At 44.4% G+C, this 22,096-nt stretch overlaps 1 protein-coding gene across 3 annotated transcripts in view; it reads right to left on the minus strand.

Annotated features, from left to right (window-relative positions):
- The window catches only part of PTPRM (protein tyrosine phosphatase receptor type M), an 848,823-nt gene extending 834,751 nt beyond the window's left edge, over positions 1-14,072 (minus strand). The window contains exon 1 of one of the 3 annotated variants that reach the window (XM_030925938.1): positions 13,502-14,072. In XM_030925938.1, coding sequence (XP_030781798.1) covers positions 13,502-13,574 — 73 coding nt within the window. In that variant the 5' untranslated portion in view covers positions 13,575-14,072. The remainder of the gene's footprint in view (positions 1-13,501) is intronic. The other 2 variants (XM_030925937.1, XM_030925936.1) reach the window with 2 other exon arrangements.
- Positions 14,073-22,096: the final 8,024 nt, after the last annotated feature.

Genomic DNA, 22,096 nt, shown 5'->3' on the forward strand with positions numbered 1-22,096 from the left:
ACAAGAGCCAACAAATTCCCTGTTTGATGTAAGCCAGCTTTGACTGAGGTTTTCAGTTCAATATAAAAGTTCTAACTACTACAAAACATGCGTTTGAATCTGGCTTTCTAACAGCCAACGGAAAAAAGAAACTTGATGGGTTATTTTACTCATTGTGTCCACAAGAAGAATCTAACTGCACAGGAGAATCACACCTTTCCCTGAACCGAAAGAAATTTCTCCAGAAGGTCATCATACAGATTTTATATGATGTAATACAACATCACTTAATATCTTCCTAGCAGCCACACTATATTTGAAATGCTTTTTTTTAGAGCATAACTTCAATACAGGAGGATGGCACCAAAGTAAAGCATCAATCAGGAAAACACTACTCTGTGTATGTATGGGGAGGGAGACATGGCGCATGTACCCCACGTTCAGGTGACCTGGTTGGGTTGGGAGTGGAGACGACTTTACCTCCCAAAGTCTCCATCGATTCTCTCAGCCAAGCTTTTATTTGTAAATGGGGGGCAATACGTTTAAGGATATCATACCCTCTCAGCACACTACTTAGCATACACTTAGTGCTCAATATATGGTTATCACTTATGACTATCAATGCTAAGCCCCTGAAATAAGGCTTACCTATGTCGTCAATATTTAAGAAGCCACAGGCCTTAACAATCTAGTTGCTGAAGAGCCTTTGGTGTCACCTGTGAATGGTAGCTACATTCTCAAGCACAGAGAGAAAAAGTGAACTTCACTTATGCTAAGTGCATAGCTTAGCAGATGCAGCCTATGGCAAATGTTCAAAGCATCCATAATCTTGCAGACAGCCCTCCAACACCCACTTCTTGTTAGCAAGCAACCTCATGCTGTATCAGGCACTCTCTCAGATGGGACCCAATGCTCTAGATATGTCTCCCATGCTCACCTATCAAAAATGACCCAATGATCCAAGTCTCATTCTCTTATGCTGTGCTATCTGACAAACTAATTTGAACTAAGATATAAGCTGATGACAATCCTCATACTCTTTTAGATATTGGAGAGATCCTTGAATCAAATGTCATTTTACAAGGGAGAATCTAAAGATGTCAACTTATCGAGGTGACAGCTAGAGATGTCATATTTAAGATAACTTAATGAGCCACCTCTCCTAGAGACTATATTTTGACAAAGACCTTTCTTCCTTGGCCAAAATGATGAGCTAGTGGAAACTGCAAGTGCTTTAACAGACCAGTATGCCCATTTTGAGGTTTGTGAGACTTTTCAAAACTACTTCAATCAAAGCACCAAGCTTTTGGTCCATGCTTATGGGGCACCTAAGACAAATTATTCCAGTGTTCGTATGTTTCAATGAACATGAAGTAAAGGACTAAGTGCTGGAAAATAATCTTCCCAAAATACTTTGCAGATCATCTTGTCTCATGATCTTCCCGGAATGAGTCATCTCAAAATGCAGCTCAAATCTGCAAATTTAGAGACCTAAAATCATCTGTGTTCTGATTACTCCAAAATGTCTTTATTCTTTCACTGTATTCTAAATGTTCCAGACTGATGCCATATTTACTAGAGGTCACCAAGTTGCAGGATAGATACAAAGCAGGTAAGTTTCTATAATGTGCTTTGTTTCATAACTCATTTTCTCTTCTGATGCCGAAAAGCCTCTGCTTTATAAAAGAAAAGCTCTCTGGCCAATTATAGTTTGGTATGTAAAAATTCATGTATTAATAGTAATCCTCAGATGCTTTCTTAACACTCCTCATGGTAGATGTGATAAATTCTAAACAAAGGCAGGGTCTCTGAGTCACTGTTAACTCTCCTTCCAGTAGCTCTTCAACTTTAATGAAGATCAAAATCATATGGGGTATGTCTTTACCAGTTTCTGACTCTGTAGGTCTGGTGGGGCGAGGAATCTGCATTTTTAACAAGTGCTTCACGTGACTGTAATGCAGGTCTCCAGCATGCAGTGCCTTCCATGGCATGGAGCAGTGCTGGCTTTTCATGATGCTAATTTTAAGGTGATCATTTTGCTAATTTCAGGGGGCTTTTTTCTTTTCAAACATAATGTTGGCTCCGTTTATAAAATCTAAACATATATAATATAACCACATATACATACTTCTGTGTCACTTATACAACCTCCCAGCACCACAACTAGCAAAGCCTTGGACCCAGAAAGGGGATGTGTTAGTCTGAATCATGTGAAATTGCCAATAATCAACACTTTTTCGCTTATGAAAGCACAGGGTTCCTATGCTTAAATCTGTAATCTGCATGAGGATGGGGGAACAGACTGATGGACCCGTCTGATCCTGACCACTAATTACACATGAAGTCCTATCACCTCAAGGGCCCCTAACATCACAGCATTGGTTATCTGATTTAGTCTTCACAATAATTCTGCAAGGAGGCTGGGTGTAGCAGCTCACACCTGTAATCCCAGCACTTTGGGAGGCTCAGGTGGGAGGATCACTTGAACCCAGGAGTTTTGAGACCAGCCAGGGCAACAAAGCAAGACCTCTGTCTCTTAAAAATAAAAAATAAAAAAATTGGCCGGGTGCGGTGGCTTACACCTGTAATCCCAGCACTTTGGGAGGCCAAGGCAGGCGGATCACGAGGTCAGGAAATCGAGACCATCCTGGCTAACACGGTGAAACCCCTCTCTATTACAAATACAAAAAATTAGCCAGGCGTGGTAGCAGGTACCTGTAGTCCCAGCCACTCACTCAGGAGGCTGAGGCAGGAGAATGGCGTGAACCCAGGAGGCAGAGCTTGCAGTGAGCCGAGATCACGCCACTGCACTCCAGCCTGGGCAACAGAGCGAGACTCCGTTTCAAAAATAAAAAATAAAAAAATTAATTAGCCAGGCATAGTGATGCACCTATGCTCCCAACTACTCAGGAGGCTGATGTGGGAGGATTGCTTGAGGCCAGGAGGTCATGGCTGCAGTAAGCTATGATCATGCCACTTGCATTCCAGCCTGGGCGACAAGAGTGAGACCCTGTCTAAAAATCATCATCATCATCATCATCATCATCCTGCAGGGTATTTTAAAATGAAATAACACCCCCAAGGCCTCATGGCTACTCAGAGGTAGAAGGAGAACTCAATGCCAGGAAGACCTGATCCAACCTGTATCAGGCTGGATACTACCTGTATCAGGAAGGCTACTATAGCCCTTCTTTCCACAGCTCAGGGACCCCCATGGCTGATGTCACAGCCTCAGACCCCCACTGTGTCCTGTCCCTCTCTGACAAAGCATGCTGCTCTCCAAACATACCAAGGGTTCTCAAGCAGCTGTCTCACAGGGGCCCCCTGCCTACTGAGCAAGGTTAGAAAGCAGAGCAGAGGCTCTTTACAAAGCCACACATATGGGATGAAAATGACTGACAGAGAGACGAGGGAGAACCTCCCTCACACACACACACACAAGGAACACAATGCCAGTGGGAGCCAATGACCTGAACTCACTGTGGACATTTTACACCACATTTGGTGTTCAAGACTTCAGAAGTTGAGGAAGTAGAAAACACAGTTTATGAGGTTGCTGTCAAAGTAGCCTCTTTTTATTAAGTTTTATCACTTGAGAGTATGCTACACTGAATGAAAAAGGAACGAGAACATGCCTGCTGTAATGAAGATGAGCCTGATGTTATCACGGTGCAGTCTGAGCTCTGTGTAGGTATAATTCATTTCATTCTATATCAGAAATAAAAGGCAGCAGAGATAATATATATTATTCCCTGTCATGGAATCTTCTTTCTGGTGATACCATGGTTCCTTTAATATACCAGTGACTAAATCAAATCCCCCTAGAGTACAGTCATGATTAATCTACTACACAGTAAATTTCACTTTTTAGTGATCAGTATTGTCTCAAAATGCTTCTTTATAGCAATAACTGATTCATACATTTTTATTATACACAATAAAACTATACTCTTACTTTTATATATTTAATTAACAAAAGGTAACACTTTTTCCTTTAAATTTAGCAACTGGGTCTCTATACACCTATAAATTACTAATGGCACCAGGCACTAAACACACAGCCTGGTTCTATTGTTAAGGTTACTGGAGATACCTAAGTCAAACTTGATAGGAAGCAGGAAAAAAAAAAAAAAAAAAGAGCCTTAAGTATAAGTTATTTGATTTTTTTCTTCTCCAAGGGAGCTTCTTTAAATTGTTTCTTAATTCATTCAACAAATACTTATTGAGTGACTACTACATGCTAAAATTGTTAAGTAATCACAATGGTTTTACACATTGTGAGTATTTTTAAAGGAATGCTTTAAACCACCTTATAATTGTATATCTAGATGGAACATCACACTGAGTCCACTTTAAGTCCATTTTAAGCATGTGCTTATTACATGATGGAAAGTACCTCAAGCTACTCAAACTGAGAAGAGAGAATAAATAGTATCCATCAAAAACAGGCTGGGCCAGGCACAGTGGCTCACATCTGTAAACCTAGCACTTTGGGAGGCTGACCTGGGAAGACTGCTTGAGCCCAGGAGTTTAAGACCAGCCTGGGCAATGTGCCAAGACCCTGTCTCTATCAGTTTTTTTCTTTAATTAGCCATGCATGGTGGCTTGTGCCTGTGGTCCCAGCTACTCAGGAGGCTGAGGTGGGAGGACTGCTTGAGCCCAGGAAGTCGAAGCTGCATTGAGCCATAATCAGTGATCATGCCACTGCACTCCAGCCTGGATGACAGAGCAAGACTCCTTGAGAAAAGAATAAAACAAAAAAAAAAACCCACAGACTATACAAAGGGTGTGGTCCAATTCCTTCTCACCCTCTGTCAAAGCCTACCTGTTACCTATGAGCCCATTTTGATTCCATAGCTGGAAGCCAGGGAGAAGTAACAGGACCTCAGACTCCCAGAGCAACCCACACTGATATAAACTCTTCTCATTGTATGCAGTAAATCTGCTTTCTGCATATTGAATAGAGAGATTAAAATGAATATTCACCCATCTGAAAAACTGATGCTTTATAAGCTTTTATGCTTTGCAGCCCATAAAAAGTAAATGCTTTGCTTCTGCTTTGGCTGGTGCATGTTGAAATAAATCATTCTGTTAAACAGTGGCCTTTTCTTCAGAGGGAGATGCTAAAACCTTATCAGTTTTAACAAGTCTCTGACTCCTCTCCTCTCATTCATCTCTCCTGCATGTCCTGCAATCCTTGCTCTTTTAGCTTGCAAGGTCATTTCCAACCCCTGCTAGCCCCAATTTCAAAAGGAAGCCACACTGCGTTCTTCAATCAGATTCTCCACCCTGCCCTGACTTCTAACCCAAAGCCAAACACTTGTGTTTCATATAATGGTTTTGATGACTCATTAGTCTTCTGAGTTTTAAGCAGGAAAAATGGCTGAATCAGATTTCCAGGCAGATTTTCATGCCTTCTTGAATTACATACCTAAACCCTCAATGCTGTAGAAGTCACTCCTTGCAGATGTTAAGAAAAGTACAGACAAGCCATATCCTAAAGATGTTACACACCTACAGAGAGCCATCCACGCCACTGCTTTTATTGGTCTACTACAAGAGGGCCCCAAAGGTTAACATGAACCCTTACTTAGTTGGCAAATATATACTACTTCTTCCAGTTTCACCACTACATGCAGATTAGCAACAACACATGACACAGCAGAAAAAAAAATGAGTACGACTGTAGCAGGTAAATCTAAAGTTGTCTCTGGATCAGTGCTGAATTTCAACAAACTACACTACAAGTAGCAGCGGAACTACAACTTCCACTAAAGAATTCAATTTTACAGTAAAGAGTTACACAAGTAAGCGGATGAAAGTCCACTCTCGTGCCTGTCTTTAGCTGTCCAGGCAGCCATCTGTGGATGGGGCTGGGCCTTGCTGGGCTCAGGCAGGTGGGTTTAGGGATGCAGCTACACCTAGTGATGAGCTGCGGATCGCAGCAGGAGCAAGCGGCAGCAGGGAAGCACTCTCCAGCTGATTCTCAGAGAGGCCCGCTGCAAAGCGTTCAGGATCAATCTGTCAAAAGACATCATGATTATTTTTATTTACCTGGAGTGTTAAATGACAGAGAGGCAATGGTTGTCTTTGGGGGTTCAGAAAAAAATTAGGCTCAATTTTAGGATACACATTGTCAGTACTTTAAATAAATGTCCAAGAAAAATCTTTATTTTTATTTTCCTTTTTTTTTTTTTTTTTTTTTTTTGAGACGGAGTCTTGCTCTGTCACCCAGGCTGGAGTGCAGTGGCGCGATCTCTGCTCACTGCAAGCTCCACCTCCCGAGTTCACGCCATTCTCCTGCCTCAGCCTCCCCAGTAGCTGGACTACAGGCGCCCGCCACCGCGCCCGGCTAATTTTGTTTTTGTATTTTCAGTAGAGATGGGGTTTCACCGTGTTAGTCAGGATGGCCTTGGTCTCCTGACCTCATGATCCACCCGCCTGGGCCTCCCAAAGTGCAGGGATTACAGGCCTGAGCCACCACGCCTGGCCGAAAAACCTTTATTTTCTATTTGGAAGTTGAGTTATTCCCAAAGGCAGAGTTTCACAGTTCCACATTAGAATTCCAAATCTTACATCTACTAACTTCCAGTTCTCTCCTGAGAAAGTCCCTATTTCCTTCCATTTTAGTAGATTTTGAAACTTTTAATAAATGAATCACTCTTCAAGGTGTGGTAACTATATCTTCATCTTTGCCCATTACCATCCACAAAGAGGCCATACAGATGTAAGTGCTCAATAAATATTTATCTGAATTAAATATTTCAAAAAGAATTATTAATAAGCACTATAAAATATTCTAATAAGCACACTGGGCTGCATGCTTATTATAACAAGCCAACAAATATCTCCTATATGAAATATCAACCCAGGGAAATTTCCAATGGCTAACCATTACAACAAAATTTAATTGTTACATTGTGGTAAGTAAAAATATAGGAAACTTTTTTATTCATTTGAGTTTTACAACTGGCTGGATTTAGTCTCTTCCCCAGTGTCTGGCCAGAGACAACACAATCACATCACCATGTTGGTTATACTGGCTGTATTAATCAAGAGGCTAAGCAGTGAATGAATGGACGTGATATTTTTACCCCCAGTTCTCTTTCGGCTCTTGTCAAGGGAGGCTGATAGGGCAGGCAGAAGATCTCTTCTTTTAGAACAAGGGTTCTCCAACTTCAGGTCATATCAGAATCCCATGGGGGGCTTGTTCTAACACAGATTGATGGGCCTCATCTCCAGGGTTGCAGATTCAGGATCAGAGGGTTGCAAGTCTAACAACTTTCAATGTAATGCTGATGCTGATGGCTCAAGGACAGCATTTTAAGAACTCCTCTTTCAGGGCGCAGTGGCTCACACCTGTAATCCCAGCACTTTGGGAGGCGGAGGCGGGTGGATCATCTGAAGTCAGGAGTTCAAGACCAGCCTGGCCAACATGATGAAACCCCGTCTCTACTAAAAATACAAAAATTAGCCAGGTGTGGCGGCAAGCACCTGTAATCCCAGCTACTTGGGAGGCTGAGGCAGGAGAATCAATTGCTTGACCCAGTGAGGCGGAGGTTGCAGTGCGCCGAGATCACGCCATTGCACTCTATCCCGGGGGACAAAAGCAAAAGTTTGTCTCAAAAAAAAAAAAAAAACTCCTCTTTCAGGACAACGTTTCTTCAAGTGTGGCCTTTTCTTACAAACTCTGAACAGCCAGGGATGCTGGGGGACCTCCATCATGGACATCAGAATCACGGCAGCTGGGCCCCAGGAAGCAGCCTTTGAAAGGAGGACTCCAGATGCTCCTCGTGGACGGCAGGTTTTGAGCAGCACAGATTTAAACCTAGCTCACCATCAACACTGGTGCAGTTTCCCAGGCCCTCCCCAGAGCCACCTAGCGTCACTGAGGCAGGATGCTACTGTGATCTACCTGCACAACTGCCACTCTTCATGGCCCTCCTTCAACTTTCCATGTGTTTCTCCTTTATAGCTAAGAGGGCACAAGGGGAGTGACCCTCCCTTGCTAGGATCTCTGGAGCGTGTCACATCCCACACCTGAGTACACAACACTTCTCTTCTCATCCTGTTTTTGTCTTTTTCTCTCACATACTCCCAGCCCCTTAATTACACCCTGGCCTTGCCAGCCGCCTCACCAATGATGGGGGCACTACAGACTAGGAAGCTTGGTGACTAAGTCTTTCCTCCTCCCCACCCAAGGCAGCCCAACTTATTTTTCTCTGCTGGGTTTTTCAGAGCTACGGTGTAAACTCAGGCTTTCCGATGACTAAACTGAAAACCACCGCAGTATTTTAGGAAGCAAAAAAGCAACATCCTCTTATAATGCAAGATTTACATTATTTTCTACCTCTTTAGAATGTTTAATCTGTGAGTTGGAAAGACATTAATAATTAAACCTTCCTTCACTTATAAAATAAGCCTATTAACATGCATGTTATATTCATAAAGATAGTAAGCACACTAAAAAGTGAGACTGTAGGAAAGTTGGTTTTCAAAGAGAAGAATCTCAGAATTAAAGTAAAATGCATAGTGGACATAACCCCTAAGAAAAATGTTCCACTGTTGAAAAGCATAAAACTCATTAAAATGCGTTATTCCCTCAATGAAAACTAAGCCTTGGGATATTTAGATAATACATGCTCATTCTAGAAAACTTAATGAAATCTAAAACAAAAATTGAAAGAAAACAATAGTTAATCTAACACATAGTTCCTCTACTATATACAGCCTCACAATTCCTAGAATATATTACAATCCTTAGAGAATTATGAAAAATTTAAATAAAGCTATTGACTTTTCTAGAATTGTCACAGAATTAAATTCTGAAACCAACTTTTACCAAATCTAAAGGCTAGGCTATGCTCATTTATAAAGAATTTATATAATCTGAAGACATAATTCAAATTACTTGTTCATTAAAGAAAATTCATTTTGCATTACCCAAATTATATACACACTTATCCATATATCACTATATGTCAATAGATTATTTTCTTAAAATCTTTAAAAATAACCCTTTGAAAACATGAGAGACTTAAACCTATAATTTTCTAGATCGGAACAATTTATTATGCTCAAGCAATTCTCCTTTACATATACAGAACACTAAGAATGTTATAGTAATTTCTTAGCATATTTCTTTCATGCTTACTGATTTAAATTTGAAGTATTTTCTTCATTATCAATTTTCAATCTAGCAAAAGCACCTTGAAAATGTAAAATGCTATGACTATAGTTATCTGAAAAAGAAAAAAACTTAACTGCTAAACAAATATATTACCACTCTTTGCAAAGGGTGCTTTAAAATTCTATATTTTGAAAAAATTTTATAGAAGACTTGCAAAAAACAATACAAAGTGTACAAGTACACCCTTCACCCAGCTTCCCCCTGATGTTAACATCTTACATACACAGAGCAGAATTACCAAAGCTAAGAAATTAACATTGGTACCACACTACTAACTAAATTACAGGCTTATTCAGATGTCAGCAGTTTTCCTACAAACATCCTTAAAATATTATTTTAAAAAATTAATTTATCCACAAGAGTCCCAAATTCACAAGGTTATGTTAACGTTTAATATAGTTCAAATACTACTGTAGCTGAAACAAAGAGCTAAGTCTGTATTTCTATTTCTGCAAACCAAAGCTTGCTTAGCAGAACTTAACACATCAAAACCATTATAAGGTAGAACTAAACACTTCATTGTATTATATAATATATGTTGCAACTTGGCTTTTAAGAAATTGGGTCAAAGAGGAATAACTTGCCAACTTGTTGGATTCTCACCATGCAAAAGAGAATTTCCAACAAAACTAAAATGATTTAACTTTCTTTCTCATATCTTATATACCGTCTTACCAGTTATTTTTAGTGAACACTAAAGGCCTAGAAGATATAAAGTGAACCTCCATTATTTTGCCTAACAAATTAGAAACTGTAACGATAAAAAACAATTTTTTAACCCTGGCATGGTGGCTCACGCCTATAATCCCAGCACTTTGGGAGGCCAAGGCGGGTGGATCACAAGGTCAAGAGATTGAAACCATCCTGACCAACATGGTGAAAACCCATCTCTACTAAAAATACAAAAACTAGCTGGCGGTGGTGGTTGTGCATAGCTGTAGTCCCAGCTACTCAGGAGGCTGAGGCAGGAGAATCACTTGAACCCAGGAGGCGGAGGTTGCAGTGGGGCGAGATCATGCCACTGTACTCCAGCCTGGCTACAGAGCAAGATTTCATCTCCAAAAAAAAAAAAAAAAAACACACACACAATTTTGTAATGAAATACATAATTATAGTAAGCAACGTCATCACAGACCAAGATCCTAATACTTTTCCAGTAAGTTTAGCATTCTATTTCTGATGTCTGGTATCCAAATCACATGTAATCCACCTCCAGAAGTGGTTAATTAACAGTCTTAACAATTCCAAACTCATTCCAAAAGAGGACAGGAGAACACTGCAGAAGGCAAACAGCAGAGTGCCTTGTGTAGATGATATCTGAGTTATACAAAAACCCTTGACTGATTATGTATTTATAAACCCTCATGATTTGTCCATTGGTCTAAAAAGAACCCAGTGTGGAAAAGGCAAGCCAAGTCTAACTTTTAACAATCACTTCTCTCCCTCCATTTTATTATATATTGGTCCATTCACACAAAATTTGAACGTGTGCAAATGATCAGGACTCCCATAGTGATTTATTCAACAAATAGTAATGCCTGTGACATCTAAGAATCTATGAGAAATGTTTTTTGAGAAAGCCAGAAGAAAATGAAAATTGGCTTTGCCCTCAAGGAGCTTACAATCTAGGTCTTCTATCTGTAAAATTTGTTCCCATGTCAAGTGAAAAGCAGCCAATTACTACAATTTCTGGAAGAAACATAAAAAAGAAATGTGTCAATGCCACTTCTAGCATTCAGAATTAACTTTCTCAACATACAAAAACAAAAAACAAAACCCTGAGTCACACCTGTACTACCTAAATGCAATATGGAGAGAAAAAAATAATGAAGTGAAACATAACTGATCCTTGCACATATGAAATTTGCCAACTTCACTTTTCACTTTTTTTTTTTTTTTTTTTTTGAGATGGATTCTCACTCTGTCACCCAGGCTGGGGTGCAGTGGTGCCATCATAGCTCACTGCAACCTCGAACTTCTGGGCTCAAGCAATCCTCCTGCCTCTGCCTCTAGAGCAGCTGGGACCACAGGCACACGCCACCACACCCAGCTAATCCAATTTCACATTTTTTAAAGTGCAACGTTTCTGAGGCATGGCTTGGATGCTGCCCTTTTCCCAGTAACATGCCAGGATAACTCTGGCTTTCTAGATAGAAAAGAAAACACATTTCACTTTATGGTATGGTAACTCAAACAAATAGATATATTTCTTCCAAATGAAAAATCACGCTAAATTTTAGTACAAGTGTATTTTGGCTTGACTGATCATTTACATCAGCCTTAACAAGGACATGGGTCAGTACAACTGAGGCTGAAATCCTTTTTGGTGATGAGGAAACCATGGTTTAAATAAGCAATATAAATATTTGTTTCCATCCCCTTGCACGCAATTTAAAAATCCATCCAAATGATATTTGACATAGCTTAACTTTAAACAAATCCCAAGCAGGGAGTTATGGATCTGAATAAAGAGAAAACCATGACTAGGGCTCTCATACTTGGCTTCTAATATTAATGAGTTACCAGGCTCTCAAATTGGCGAGTGCTACTCTATTATTCGCTAATAAGAACGCAGACCAAATTCTGCATCCCTTTTATAATCAGACGACAGTGCATCATTGTGTTAAATCCTCTGGAGCACGTGCAATTACCAGGCAGTTAGGGAAACACAAAACTTGGAGAAAGGATATTTCTGTATTGAAGGTGATGGTTTGGGTTTCAAAACCCACAAGTTCCACTCCTTCTCTGAGGCCAACTGTGATCAAGGGTCCTGCAGATCAGCAACACACAAGACACAACTAATGTGCCTGTGAGTCCAGAGCTCCAGCAGCCAGTGGTCCTGGACCCCAAGAAAATAAAAAGGTTTCCACGCACCAGAGGACCAAAGGTTTTTACTGCTTAAAATATGCTCTTTACTGTTTATGAAAGTCCCCTTCATCAAATTCTTAAAAAGCCCAACTTACTCATTCAACTCACTTGTTCCCAAACGCTGAGACCTATTTTGCAAAAACCAAGTTTAAGACCAAAGGGCAGGCTTTTTTAATTAAGAGAAAAAGAAGGCCCACCGCCCCCATTGCACGTGGACCTTAACGAGACTAATCTAATAAACACTAGAAAGGTGGTGTGCAAATGGGCCAGCGTTTGCCGTCCATCCACCTGTGTCATCCAGGTAATAAAGGTGATCCTGGAGGTTATAAACCCCTGTGACAGGGTGCCGGGTTCGGCCCCACGCCGGACCCCCGACTCCGATCCACAGATCCTCTCCATGAGGGGCTCCCCTGGGCTTAGAACGCCCCCGCGCGCGCGTGCAGGCACACACGCGCACACACTCACAGGCTTGCTCGCACACCGCCAGTGCCTCTCCTTCCCATCTGGGACCCCCGAGCAGCCGGGCTGGGTGAACAAGTTGCCGCTGGCCCCGGAGCTCCGCTAGGGGGCCGAGGGTGGGGAGGGGGGGCCGAGGGTGGGGAGGGGGGGGCCGACGGGGGGGCCGACGGGGGGGCCGAGGGGGTAGGGGGGGCCGAGGGTGGGGAGGGGGGGCCGAGGGGGGGCCGAGGGGGGAGGGGGGCCGAGGGGGGGAGGGGGGGCCGAGGGGGGGGAGGGGGGGCCGAGGGGGGGCCGAGGGTGGGGAGGGGGAGCCCAGCGGGGCGCAGGGCCGTGGCTGCCAGGGCCTGGGGACCTGCCCGCTCCCTCCGCGGGCGCCGAGCCCTCCCGCTGGAACTGGCAAGGAACTCCCCCGGCTTCTCCGCAGACGCTGCGCGACCGCGGGAACCTACCAGGGTCGCCAACCGCGCCGGGCAGGGGGCGACAGGGAGGGCAGGACACCGGGAGATCTCCGCCGCCCAAGCGGCCGCCAGGTCCCGGCGATCGCTGCGGGCGCAGCCGAACACCGGCTGCCTGGGCCCGGCCGCTGCTCGGGGTCGGCGGGGACCGCGCAGCGACTACGACAGGCGGCCCGGTGGCTGCAACTGGGAACTTCAAGCAAAGTTTTCTGCTGTTCCTTTTGCAGCCGGCCAGGGACTCTTAGTGGCAGCCGCCCAACCTTGAGCACTAGCCCAGGCCGCGGGAGGACGGCGGCCGAGCTGGGAGTCCCGACTGGGGAGCTCGCCCTCGGGGTTCGTCCGCTCCGCCCGCCTGAGGACTGGGCGCCTGCCAGCCCCACGGCCCCTCGCGCAGCGCCCGGCTCACAGGCAGAAGCCGTGTCCGGCCCGCCGCGCCTCCCGCCCGGCCCCGACGCCAGCCTTAGGGCTCTACCACCAGGGAGCTGCCGGCGTCCCGGGCGTCCCGCGCCGGCCCGCGCGCCTCGGAGACGGCAGAGGCGGTCCGGCTTACCTGAGAAGGTCTCGCCCGCCGCAGTTAGCAAAAGTCCGGCCAAAGTCGCCAGGCAAGTCCCAAGTCTCCTCATGGTGCTGAGTGCGCGCCGGGCCGCTCCCCGGCGGCCGTGGGTGGGCGCACGAGGGCGGTGGGGGCCGGGAGCTTTGGTTCCGAGGCAGCGAGGAGGGAAGGGTAAACAGCAGAGCACTGAGCCAAGCCCCCAAAGTGCCAACAGTTGCAGAAGTCCGAACTCCAGCGGCTCCAGGGGCGCGGGCACAGGGTCCTGGGTCCTCCTCCCCTGTCCCTGGCCCCACTCGGCGTCTGGCGCCGCTGTCAGAGGGAGCTGAGGGCGAGCCCGCGGAGCCAAAATCTTCCCTCGGTTCCGGTGGCTGAGCTCGCCGCCTGTCGCCTTCCCCTGCCCGGGACCCGGGACCCGAGCTGCCGGCCGTGGCCGTGGCGGTGGCCGTGGCCGTGGCCGCACGCGTCCCGCCCGCCGCCTCTCCACGGGCAGCCCAGAGCCCAGCCCCGGGCGGCGGCGCGCCGATGACCGAGCCCGCGCCGGCTGCGCGCGGGGCTCTTGCTCCGCGACTGACTGGCGGTGCCCCGCAGGCCGGCTGAAGGGAGCGCTCACGTCACGGCCGCCCGGCACCGCAGCGGCCCGCTAGAGGGCGTGAGCGCCCGCGCCCCGCCGGCCCGCGCCCGAGCGCCTCCGGGAGCTCTGCTGGGGGCGGCCCCGCGGCCACAGCCACTGCCGCCGCCGAAGCGGGCGTCAGCCGCGCGGGGAGGAGCGGCCACCGGGCTCCCCCCGCCCACCTCCTCGCCCCGGCCGCGTCTTCTATTTTGGTGGCTGGCTCTGGGGAGGGTGACTGTGGAAGGGGCTGCGCCGCCGCCAGAAGTTTGTCCCGGGTCACGAGCCGCGAGTAGTTTGTGAGCGCGGCCGGGCGGGACCAGCGGCCTGCGACCCAGCGGGCCGAGCCAAGCGGCCTCGAGCCCGGCGCCGGACGGCGATGTCACCGCACAGGGCCAGCTGCACCCGGAGTCGCCGGGCCTGCGCTCCTCGGCGGCTGCGGGAAACGCGAGCCAGGCGATCGCGGAGGCTCCAGAGGGCTGCGAGGTCCTCTGCGCCGCGGGCGGAGCGAAGTTGGCGGGCACCGGGAGATGGCGCGGGAGCCGGGAGCTCCGAGCCCGGCGATCGCCAGCCCGCTCCCGGCCGGGCCCGCGGGGTACACGCCGCTGGCCCCGAGCACTGGCGCCGGGGAAGCAGTTTCTGCTGTTCTGCCTCCTCATCATGCCTCGGCGTCCCGTGTGGGCCCGGAGCGAGCCGCAGGCAGTACACGGAAGGTGGTGGTCACACCAAAACCAGGGTTTGGACATAACCCGTGGTTTCTGTATCTGGTGCAAAGTGCTGGGAAACGGGAGAAAGAAAAGTGGGGAGTGAATCAAGTAATGTCTTGAAATATTTTAGTTTTACTATTTTGGGTCTGAGTGAATGAAAAAACCTTACAATGCTTCAGCAAAGAGTAAATTTTTTATTTTAATTGTAAAATTTTTTGTAAGTGATCCTTCTATCTTCCAGGGAATAAGCACATTTAGCCAGCACCAACCAGACAGCTGTAAGCTCCTGGCCTAGCTAACTGAACACAATAGAAGGGTTGGGAAGAGGTTAAATTAGGAACCAAAGTAACTGAGTGACAGGGTTCTAGCAATGATTCTGGCTAGAAGGCAAAGCGGTGATGCAGAGGCACCCGGGAGTTCTCCTGCACTTTTTCCACAAGAGGGGTCCTCTGCTCAGCGCTCACTGCTTTCTAGTGCTTATAAAGACGTAAAAAATAAATGGATTCCACTCTCAAATTGACCCTGTCTCCAATGTACACCAGAACCAAGAAAGATAGAGCTGTCGTCCTCCCAAGGCAAATTTGGGGACTAGAAGACTTTTGCCTTTAGTGTAGCAACCAACACTCTTCTTACTTCAGGAAGTCCACTTAGTAGATACTTACCAGACCTGCTCTTTAGAAGTCTCTATATTAATCATTTACTTGTTAATATGACCTTACATCATCCTGCCACTTCTCCCAACTATGTGCTTATGGAACCTTATCTTTAATTGTGAAATGAACATTGAAATCTCAGGAAGGAAGCAGTGTCTTCAAGATCAGCAAGTGCAGATGGTCAAATCTGCAACCTGGGCTTTCAATTTTGATGTACTTGTGTTCTATACTGGAGTTCAAATTTGCTTTTTTAAAAAAAAATAGTAATAGGCTTTTCAATGGAGTTTTTCTGCTAGTGGGAGGACAGAGGTGGAAGCTAGGGGGATAAAAGTTGATCTAATCGCTTTGCTTCAGAGTAACTTCTTTAAATTAGGTGAAGTTAATATTAGGGTAGGATTTCATTTGCAAAGTATTTTAATTCTTTCAGCAAATATCTGCTGAGGCAATACCATATGTCAGGCACTGTGCTAAGTACTGGAGGTTGTCTTAGGCTGGGCTCCCTCAGAAACAGACCTGGAGGTTAGGATTTAATTATAAGTGGTTTCGAATTGGGGAAGTGATCCCAGAAATCACTATAAGGAAGGTGAGACAGCAAGACAGAGGGAAAAAAAGCAGACATTGATATGGGATGTGTCAATAAGCAGGTTACGACTGTGGGCAAGGGAAACTCAATCCCCTGGTGGGGGGACGAGGAGGAGGAGGATGGAAGAGGAAGGGACCACACTTGGGACCTGCCACTGAGGCAGTAGACAGACAGCCCTGCCAGTACTCCAACTGCTGCTGCCACAGGACTCCCCTTGGTAACCTCTACAAACCCTGTCCCTTGCGATTGTTACTTAAAGCTTAGTGGCAGGGTCTGTAATTTTCCATTACCCCTGTTCTCTATCTTTACAATGTTAAGTTGACTACCCTTTGCAGCCTTCCATCCACATTTCAAAGGGTGGTAGGATTTTTGCCAGCAGCTTCTGCCCTCTTAATTCATGACAACTACTGTTAGTTTACTCCCTCTTATAGGTAACCGGTCAGAGCAGCCTTTGAGCCTAAATGGAAGTCCTCTGGTGAAATGAATGGATTGGACTTCCTCTAAGGAAGGGATGCTGTAGGAATCCTCCCAGTGGGACATTTGCTTTGACTTGTTTTTTCAGCAGTAGAGATTTAGTTGTAACCACATTTCACTCCTGACTCACTGGGGACAATAGTGACATTTGCAGAATGGCTGCTCAGAGTTAGGGGTGCTGTCAGGCCAGCCCCTGACATTGGTAGGCTTGGGCAAGAGTACAAATGCATAGCCACTTACCATATGCCTAATATTTCAAAGTTATTGATCAAGCTAGCAAACTACTATATATATTCCTACCTTGATACATATAACAACCAAATTGAAAGATAATACCTACAGATTTTATATGACAAAAAATCAGCAACTGAATTATGCATATCTACTAGACATTAGCTATGTCTAGATTTTCTTTGATAGGCTATATGAATAAGTGACAAAGATACATGATTCATATATATTTATTCTATAAAATTGATATGTCTCTTTAGTAAAATCACTGTGTTGTTATAATCAAGATTTTCACTGAATTTGTGTTCCACTGACAGCAGTGATTGAAAGCTTTGCTGTTCTGTATGGTAGCACCTAACAGCATTTCAGGTGTTCTGTTCCTCAGTGGCACAAGCTACATTTCAAATGCTCAGCAGCTTCACGTGGCTAGAGCCATGTATTATACAACATGGAGAGAGAACAAGTCCATCATCATAGAAAGTGCTATTGAACAACATTAATCTAAAAGATTCATCTATTCAGGCCCCGTAAGGTGGCTCACACCTGTAATCCCAGCGACTCAAGAGGCAGAGGCCAGAGGATTACTTGAGGCCAGGATTTCTAGACCAGCTTGGACAACATGGCAAGATCCTGTCACTACAAAACAATTTTTTAAATAGTGAAACATGGTGATTTATCCCTGTAGTCCCACCTACTCAGGAGGCTGAGGCTGGAGGATCATTTGAGCCTAGGAGTTTCAGGTTGCAATGAGCTGTGCACTCTACACTCCATCTGGGTGAAGAATGAAATCCCAATTCTAAAAAAATAAATAAATGATTAATGTAGTCAAATCATACAAAATATATGTACTTATACCACAAATGTAAATTACTTTTTTTATTTCAGAAAATTAGAATTACTTTTCTATAGTTGTTAAAAGTTTTCTTTCAAATGATTTAAAGTTATCTATTAGAATTAAAATGCAAAATACAAATTATGACAATGAATATAAACACTGAAATAAAAGTTATTTTTTAAAGTGTAAACATTTTATTTAATATTTGGAAATGTAATTACACCTTATTAATGTGTAAATAAAACATAAACTTCTTAGCAATTCCAGCATTCATTGTCCACCTGGTTGTTAACATAAATAATCAGTATTATGTTTCATGTGTTATAACTTCATATCTGCCATTTTAACAGTAACATTAATTATTTAATTTTGCAAAATACTGGCCAATCACCATGTTCAACTGCATGCAAATACTATACTGCTGTATGACTTCTTCCAGAACCATGAATTGGAACAAAAAGAGAAGCAAGAAAATGGATGTTTGGAATTGCTAGGAAATCCTCATTATTTGAGACTGTGTAACATGCTTGCTATCTAAAAGGAAGGTTTTGACAGTTTAATTCATTTGACTTTTCTTTTAATCAAGTGCCTCCACTATACATCCATCCACACGTTTAGGAGCGTCCATCTTCCACGTCAGCAGCAGCACACCCTGCAAATCTTCAGGTTGTGGGACGCAGTCACCTTTGTTTCAAGGACAAGGGGCTATAGGGGAAAAATGTTTCTCTGGGGACTTAACAGTGTTGGTTTTGAAAGCAAAGGTTTAGGGTTATGTTTTATGCAGTCTTAACACTGAGCACCAGACCCCTACTGACAGAAGTGGCTGTATGTTCCTTAATAAATGTATCTTTATAGGTTTGTGATGCCCAGTGCAGGAGCCCATCCTGCCAGTTGGTGGGCAGAATTGCTGGCTGTACTTGTGCGGTGCTGGTGCCTGGCAACAGTAACTCTGCTCTTGAGATTTGTCCAAACCCCATTAAAGTCAAAATGTAAGTATAAAAATGAAAACTGATCTGACCATAACCTATCCCTACCTACCCAAAACGTTATGTTGAATTAGGAGGTTAACCCCATGCGGAAAGTTCCTAAACTAGCCGAAGTATTTGCCAAGAAGCATGGACAAAATGATCATTTAGATGCCTCCCAAGGTCACTCACTTGTAACCAGATGGAAAAAGAAAAGATTGTCATTGTTTCCATTGTTCATGTTGTCTTATCTAGGCCTTGCTGAAATGATTACTTCCCACTTTTAGATGCATGTTGGGATTATGAAAGTATGGTTTGAGAGAAATGGAAAATGTAAATAAGCATTCTTGTATAGGTTTCCAAAATGATATATTCTCTTTTGTTTATCAAGGATAGCAAGTTGTAGGAAGGGAGTGAGGAAGGATAGGTAGGAGAATGAAAGGAAGGGAAGAAGGGAGGGAAGGAGGGAAGGGAAGAAGGGAAGGAAGGAGGGAAGGGAAGAAGGAAGGGATAAAAGAGAGACAGAGAGAGCACTACCTAGAGTCCAACTTCATTTGAATCCCAACTGTGTGAGTTAAACGAGTTCATTTCCACTTCCTGATTTGTAGAAATGGAATTATATGTGAAAGCTCTGTGTAAACTCTGAGGTGCTGAACAAACTTGATTATTTATTATGTTGATCTCTGATTAAGCAAAGCTGGGAGTGAGTAGTGCCTCATCCCACTCCCCACCCATCTTGCCCCCATTATTCTTTCCCTCAGAGGACTGTGCAGGCACGCGCAGCAGTGGGGCCTCGGCCACGTGATATGCAGATCCCTGTCCTTGTGCACACGCACGATTTGCGTCGACTTTACTTAGCTTCAGGCATGAGAGGAGCAAATAAAACTTTTCACCCAGGACTGACTTCACTTCACAGCTTCCCTCACCTTTTAAATGTGTATACATGAAACCAGGGAAAACGGGATGAAAATGAAAAACACATCATTAGTTTTTCACAGGGGTCAGAAGAAACCAGGTCATTTAAACTGTCACCAGCAAAGCCCTGTTTCACCTGAACAAATGACAAAAAGGGAGCAGGTGCCCTTTTTTGTGGCTGTTCATATCCTACCTAGGGTCAGAACCTGTCACTGACAAAAGGCAAAGCTCATCCAAGCATAGTTCAAAGCCACTTTTGTATAAAGGCTTAAACCACTAGGATGAATTTTTTAGATGCCCCAGGAATTCCTTCTTGTGGCCTGATTAAAAGCAGAGAGGTAATAGGTTTTAGTTCTTTGCTTTGCTCACATTACCCACAGAATATAAATTAATCTCTGCATTGTTGGTGCTGAGGCAGTGTATTGCATACTCTTTTTTATGTTAGGAAAACGTTATCAGCCTCTTACACTGTTACCCTGTGTGACACTTGGAAGTTCACTTAACTTCTCTGTGTTTCAGTTTCCTTATCTGTAAAACAAAGATAATCATTGTCCACACTTCACAGAGTTGTTGTGAGGATTAAATAATAATGTAATAAGTATTGTAATAAAACAATAGTTCCTGGCTGGGTGCAGTGGCTTATGTCTATAATCACAGCACTTTGAGAGGCCAAGGCAAGAGGGTCACTTGAGCCCAGGAGTTTGTGACCAGCCTGGGCAACATAGTGAGACTCTGTCTCTATACAAAATAAGTAAATAATTAGCGGGGCATGGTGGCACACGCCTGTGGTTCCAGCTACTTGGAAGGCTGAGGTGGGATGATCACTTGAACCTTAGAGTCACGGCTACAGTGAGCCATGATTGCACCACTGCACTTCAGCTTAGGCAACAGAGCAAATACCTTGTCTCAAAAAAAGATCAGTTCCTGGCACATCATTAGTGATGTAAAAGTTGTTGTTGATGATGATATTAACCAATGATTTTTAAATTAAATACTAAAGAGAACTGGCCATGCATAAACTCCATGCTGGGGTTTTATACGTGTGCAGATGGATTGGAAATATCTAATTGGGCCCAGTTATTTAGATGGGAAGACTTTCCAATAGGATCTTCCTGTCCTTTCTTGTCACACTTCTTTCTGGGCATAATAGTTTATATCAGCTGCCAGACTCAGCACCAGTAAAACTGCATGGTTTATCATGGCAGGCCCTTAGTGTTTCTCCATCTACAAAATGAGAATGACTCCTGTGCTGTCTACCTTCATTGTGTTGTGGGAGAGCCAATGACAGTATGTGTGAAAGTTCTTTATAAACAGGGAAAGCCTGTGCACATGGAAGGTAGTATACTGGGCCCTCAATTACTAGACTTTGATTGATGAATAAGGATGAGCTAAGATCTGTGACAGAGTTTCTCATGAAGCTCTTTTATTTAGTTTTATCAAATAGGACTGAAAGTTCACAATTTACACATAGGTCACATTTTTATAAAAATCTTTTTCTGATTGGAACTTTTACCTATTCTCTATTTTAGGTAAAATGACTAGGTAGGTTGATAATCTCTAAAAATTCTTCTTGTAGTCACGGGATCAGTAGCAGGGCAGATCTTACAAGGCAATCTCAATATACAGTATCAGAAAATATGAGTATTACAGCCATGTCTGAGCCTGTGCTCCTAGGAACTAGGAGACCCAGGAAATGACCTGATGGAAGGTCCCTGACATCAGTCAGATCCCCTCTGAGAGTTGCTTTGTATCTGCAGGTCTCCTGGTGACTTCCTTGATCCAAGTGCGGGCAGAACACCAGGGCTGCCTGACACCGAGGCCCCCTGGGGCAACAGGTCACGCTGTACCCTCTCATTCCACTCCTGCATCCTGAACTAGGGGAAACAACTTCCTACACAAAAGCAGTCTTCTGACCAGAATAGCCCGACTGCCCTGTCCCCAGAGGACAGGAGAGCCGGATGAGGCTTTTTCCTGTCCGGAAGCAGGGTTCCATCTACAAGACCAGTGGCTGCAGCCACAGTGTAGACATAGTAACCACCTGCCCACACACATATTGGCAATGGTTTTCAGACTGGTTAATCATCTCTAGAAAAAGCAAAAAGCCAATTTATGAAGATTTTATCAGAGCCCTCTGGAGGTCACTGTACAGTCTCTCTACTTTTGTTTAAGTCTCCAAGAAGTACTAGAAGAAAATGCTTTCTGCGAACTTTTTGGAGCTGGGAAGTTTTAGAGATCTGCTGGCTCACTCAAGAGTATGAAATGACACTTCACTGCTTGAATCACAGTCAGTTCAAAGGCACAGGCGGCAGCTCACCAAGTAGCAGCTACTTTCCACGTGAGGGTTCATTAAAGGAGACAGCGTCTGTCCCCGTGTATCTCTTTTTGCCCAGAGCCTTTGAACTAACATTTCTTATTAGTTCTTGTGCCTTTGTTTGAGACAACTGTTTTCCTCAGAACACATTCTGGGGGTTCGTCAGATTTTCCAAAACTCAGGGTGGAAATTATGGTACTTTATCGTGTTCCCATGGATTTGCAGTTCCTTTTTATTTTACTTTCTTTAAAACAAATCCTTTGAAGCTGATCGGTATGTTTCTAAAAACTCAGCTTGACTAATACTATTAA

The sequence above is a fragment of the Rhinopithecus roxellana genome, chromosome 21, assembly GCF_007565055.1.
Source record: "Rhinopithecus roxellana isolate Shanxi Qingling chromosome 21, ASM756505v1, whole genome shotgun sequence".
NCBI classification, from domain to species: Eukaryota; Metazoa; Chordata; class Mammalia; order Primates; family Cercopithecidae; genus Rhinopithecus; species Rhinopithecus roxellana.